Consider the following 5,006-nt stretch of genomic DNA (forward strand, 5'->3'; position numbering starts at 1 on the left):
ATGAGGTGGATTGATTCAGTGACTGGGATAATTGGGATGAGAGTGTCAGAGACGGTGCGATTGGCACAGGACAGAGCGGAGTTTAGGGCTGATGTACATAGGGTCGCTATGAGTCGCAAGCGATTCGATGGCACTTAACAACAGCAACAACATGTGTAGCTACATGTAGTTATACACACATTTATAAGTAACCCTTTCACACTTCTGCATATAACATATACACATGTCTCACACACCCATAACAATACCTCTCATAGAGACACACATCTCTCGCTCACACACGTCGTACAGCCATATAGATATCACAGACATTCATATAAATCGTATACAGATATCTCTCACACATAAATCTATACACACAACTAGCAGTTATTTGTCATACACGTAGATATTCCACACATATTATCATCCACGTGGCTGGATAGATATCACATACATGTATTTCCCACATATCTATATCTCTCACAGACATGTAGAAAGCACACATTTATAAATGCTTGACATGCGTGTGTCTCTCTCTCTCTCACACACACACACACACACACACACACACACACACACACACGTCTACAGGTGAATCCACACACACAGATGAATTTATTGGAGATGTATCTTGTTCTTTCCTGAGTGGAAGCCCATCAAGGATCCAGTTAGTGCAGGCCTTTTGCACTTTGCCCCACTTTCCTCCTAGCAGGGAATTCTTCTTTCCCAACAAACAGGAAGTCTTGGTGGCCCTGTGATGGGGAAGGAGGCCAGTGTGGTGGCTAGAGGGACAGCTGCAGCCCTGGAGGGGCCGGACTGCTCCTTAGAGAGCACATTCTTATTTCTATGACATGTCAGTGGGTTTTGTAGGAGAGGGGTTTGCACAGACTGAGAAGCTTGGACCAAACTGTCCTCTGCTTCAGACCAACTGGGTTTAATGAGACTTTGAAGGAGGAGGGGCACCAGGCCTGCCAGTGACATGCTGGCTGCAGTGGCTCGGTTCCTAGATTTGAAGCCAGTGGGGAAGCAAGCTCTTGGGAGGCGGCTGTGTGGCTGGCATCCAGGGCCAGAGCCTCCACTGGCCTTCCCACGTGATAGCCGAGAGCACGATGGGGCACTCCACACGGTGAGGATTTATTAGATGCGGAAGGGCAATGCTTTTTAAAAAACCACTTTGAAGGCATTTCTTGAGAACTCTTAAGTTGAGCCATCAATTTCACGTACTTGACATAGCACTCTCCACTCTTAGCATCATTGCTGTGGATGGTGGAACAGTGAGAAGTAGTTTATTTGTGGAGAGAGTAGCTAAATTATCCACTGCCGCTTAAAACGTTCACTAGTTTGTTTCTTTGGAAAAACAGCCTCTTCTGAAGGCAGCTCTCCAGCCCGCTATAGCTGGTAATTAAACCAGGCCCTGGGCAGCATTGGAACTGAGCCAAAGAGGGGCCATCGAGATGAGTAAAACTGGCTTTTGAAAGAAAGTCTAGAATTGTAACTGAAGTGAATGTTCTTGAGTCAGAGGGCTTCAGCAGGGAGGGCAAAGAGCTGGCCGGGATGGGGTGAGTGGACCTGAGTTCTGTGGCCCCCAACGGGCTTGGCAGGAGATGCTGACTGAGGGGAGGGCAGAGCAGAAGTGGCAGCCAATCAGGAGGGTTTGGCTGTGCTGTGGGTCCCCAGGGAAGGCCAGGCTGTAGGGAAGAGAACCCCTCAGGGCATGAGGACAACACTGAGGGGAAGTGTGCAGATGTGAGGGGGGCATGTATCTGGCCTGGACCAGGTCCCCAGGGAGGGGATGTAAGGCAGAGCCCCAAATGTTTCTGCACCAGGCTAGGGGTTGGCAGCCAGAAGACAATGACGAGCTGTTAGTCAGCTTCATCAGAGAAACCCAACATGTTCCTTGTGCCAGAGGGACTTAGGAGCCTCAGATTTGTGCTAAGTCCTATTGTTTTATGTTATTTTACGTTATGTTACGTTATGTTATGTTATGTTACGTTATGTTACGTTACGTTACGTTACGTTACGTTACGTTACGTTACGTTACGTTACGTTATGTTATGTTATGTTATGTTATGTTATGTACCATCAAGTTGGAACTGATCCCAAGTGGGTTTTCAGGCAGCTTATCATATTGGAGGAAATTTCCCATCCTTCTCCCATGGAGCAGCTGATGAATTTGAACCATGTACCTTTGTGTTGGCAGCACAGTTCTCTGCCACTAATCCTCCAGAGTTCCCTACCTAAGTCCTGTATTCACATTTATTTGTAACTTCATCTGTCAAAACCTTGAGATCCAGTAGGGAGGCTTCCCAGAGGCTGTGTCAGCTGTGGACAGGTTGAGGGTCCCAGCCAGGCTACTTCATTTTAGGAGTACACCCACCGGTAGGACAGTGAGGGTGCCCTTCCTTGTGGTCCCTTGACCCTGCAGTTCTACATCCAAGAGTGCATCCTAGGCACAAGATGACATGTGACTGAGGCTTTTCAGTGTGACACTGCAAATTTTTATAGTGAAGAAGCGGAGAACTAGCTCAATGTCCATATGTATGATGGATTGATCTAACATGATGTTGCATTGACACCATGAAATAGTATTACTTTCAAACTTCACAGGTGGCCCCCTGGGACTTTTTATTCTGTTATCCTTGGCAGTGAAAGTTATTTGCAGATTGTACATTCACAAACTCACCTATTTGCTGAAAACACTCCCAGGGCTTTCATAGTCATTTGCAGACATACAGAGAATAGGGGGAGCCTCCCAGCTGAAGTCCACCAAGCCTGGCCTTGGATTCACTTATCCAGCATTCCCAGGGACTCTATGGTGCTAGACTACTAACCTCTGTGCTGGCAGTTTGAACTTACCCAGGAGTACCAAGAGAGAAAGTCCTGGTGATCTGTGTCTATAAAGATTAAAGATAACACGTGGCTTAGTGGCAAGAAGTTGCACTGCAATCCCAGAGGTGCACGGTTCGAATCCATCAGATGCTCTGCTGGAGAAGGAAGGACAATCTCCTCCTGTACCAGTCAGATCCGATTTGATGGTACACACACACAAAAGAATAAAATTTAAAAATTTATTTTAAAAAAAGATTAAAGATAACACAAAGAGGCAATTTTAATCTACACCATGAGTTGAAATTGACTCCATGGCAATGGTTTTTGTTTGTTTGCTTGTTATTTTTAAGCTGTCTTGCACAATGAGAATCGACTATCTACAAATCCAAACTCAAACTTCCTACCAACGTGTTGGTACTGACTGACAGTGACCCTGTAAGAAAGAATCAAATTGCCTCATATGGTTTCCAAGGCTGTAACTCTTTACCAGAGGGGACTAAATTTTTCTCCTGCAAAGTGCCGTTGAATTCAAACTGCTGGCCTTTCAGTTAGCAGCTGACTGTTTAACACATGGTGCCATGACTATACATGGTGCTATGACCAGTGTGCATAAGCATAAAAATGTGTGGGCCTGACTTCCCTGTCCTGTGGTCTCCGCAGTACTCACGCCAGGAGCAGGAGGAGGAGGGTCGGAAGCGGTACGAAGCCCAGAAGCTGGAGCGCATGGAGACCAAGTGGAGGAATGGGGACATCGTGCAGCCAGTCCTCAACCCAGGTGGGTGTGGCGGGCTGCTGACCCCTGTAGGCAGGTGCTCTGGGCAGCTTACCTGAAGAGACTGGAGGATGAACATCTTCTCAGGGGCCAGTGGCCTTCCCAGAGCCAAGAGCCCCCTAAGTTCCTCAAGGAAGGCTATCCAGTGCCCTATCCTTACATTTGGACCCCTTCCTCATGTCACAGCCCATGATCAGTGGGTGATATGAGCACGTGGCCCCACTCTACTGGCATGTCACCTGTGACAAGGAAAAAAGGCCTGTATACTGAGAAGTTGTTGGTGTATCTTCCCACCCACAACTGTGTTTAAGAACACTTGTTTCTGATAACATCTCTGGCTCCTAAAACAAACAAACAAAAAACAAAACCAACTATGACTTTTTTTTAAATGGCAGTATCTTTTAGGTGTTGCCTTCCTCACCAGCTCCCTCCCAGGGTGACTGGTTTTGAATAGCCTGATCTAATCACCGATTCAGTGTGGGAATGGTGCAATGTTTGTGTATGTGTGCCTTTCTCTCTTAGGTTTTATTTCTGCCATTCGTTCATCTTTTGCCTTCAAGTGCACAGTTGTCCACCCAACCAGATTAACCAAATGTCCACCCACCATACAAACAAAGAGGTTAAGGGATGCACTTGAGCATCCTCAGCAGAGCACTCTTCCCAGCATGCAGCCACAGTTCGGGCCAAGGGTCTTAGGGATCCTCTGGGGGCAGATCTGTTCATCTAAGAACACGGTGAACCTTTGAGGACATGGGTCTTCCTTCCATTCACAAAAATCATCAGCTTTCATAATGTTGAAAGGCATTCTTTCTGATAGGTGAGGGGCCAGGGCCAGGGCCGCACATAGTGCCTGGAGTTGGTGAGTTGGTGCCAAGCTAGACGAGCTCCCAGTGGAGGGGGCACACCCCTCCCTCAGAGAATCAGAGGAGCAAAGTGGGAAACTGGGCTAGCGGGCTAGGGCAGCCTGGAGGTGCTGAGTGCATTTGGTCCTGTTAGTGCTGTGACGAGCACAGGGAACAAAGGCCAGTATGACTGGGGACTGGAGATGGTCCCTTGTAAGGAACTGGAATAAAGCTGACCACAGTACTGAGTGGGGGTGAGAGGTCCATCAAGGAGGAGGCACTTAACAGTGTCCCCAACAATGGGGAAGGAGAGGAGAGAGGGGTGGCAACCAGGTAGCTGTGTGGACCCCCATGAGTGCACACTTTCTGGTGATCTGCTGAAATGAGAGCCAGACTCTGAGGAGATGCTAAAGGGTAAGAAGGTACAAGGAGGCAGGGCCACTGGACATGTCTCTCTGATTTGACCCTGACCCTCACAGCATTAAATCTTTGCTTACCCGCTGACTGACCATTGGGGGGCAAATTAATCAGCTCATAAGGTTTTGGTTTATTGCTTTTTATATTTTTCCCCCCTATCATTT

The 5,006-nt window shown here is 47.6% G+C and overlaps 1 protein-coding gene across 2 annotated transcripts in view; it reads left to right on the forward strand.

Moving 5' to 3' along the window:
- The window catches only part of ACOT7 (acyl-CoA thioesterase 7), a 197,910-nt gene that overhangs the window by 104,332 nt on the left and 88,572 nt on the right, over positions 1-5,006 (forward strand). For both annotated transcript variants that reach the window (XM_006885794.1, XM_006885795.1), the window contains exon 5: positions 3,472-3,586. In XM_006885794.1, coding sequence (XP_006885856.1) covers positions 3,472-3,586 — 115 coding nt within the window. The remainder of the gene's footprint in view (positions 1-3,471; positions 3,587-5,006) is intronic.

Source organism: Elephantulus edwardii, unplaced genomic scaffold, assembly GCF_000299155.1.
Source record: "Elephantulus edwardii isolate Elephantulus edwardi_28Jun2011 unplaced genomic scaffold, EleEdw1.0 scaffold00045, whole genome shotgun sequence".
Classification (NCBI taxonomy): domain Eukaryota; kingdom Metazoa; phylum Chordata; class Mammalia; order Macroscelidea; family Macroscelididae; genus Elephantulus; species Elephantulus edwardii.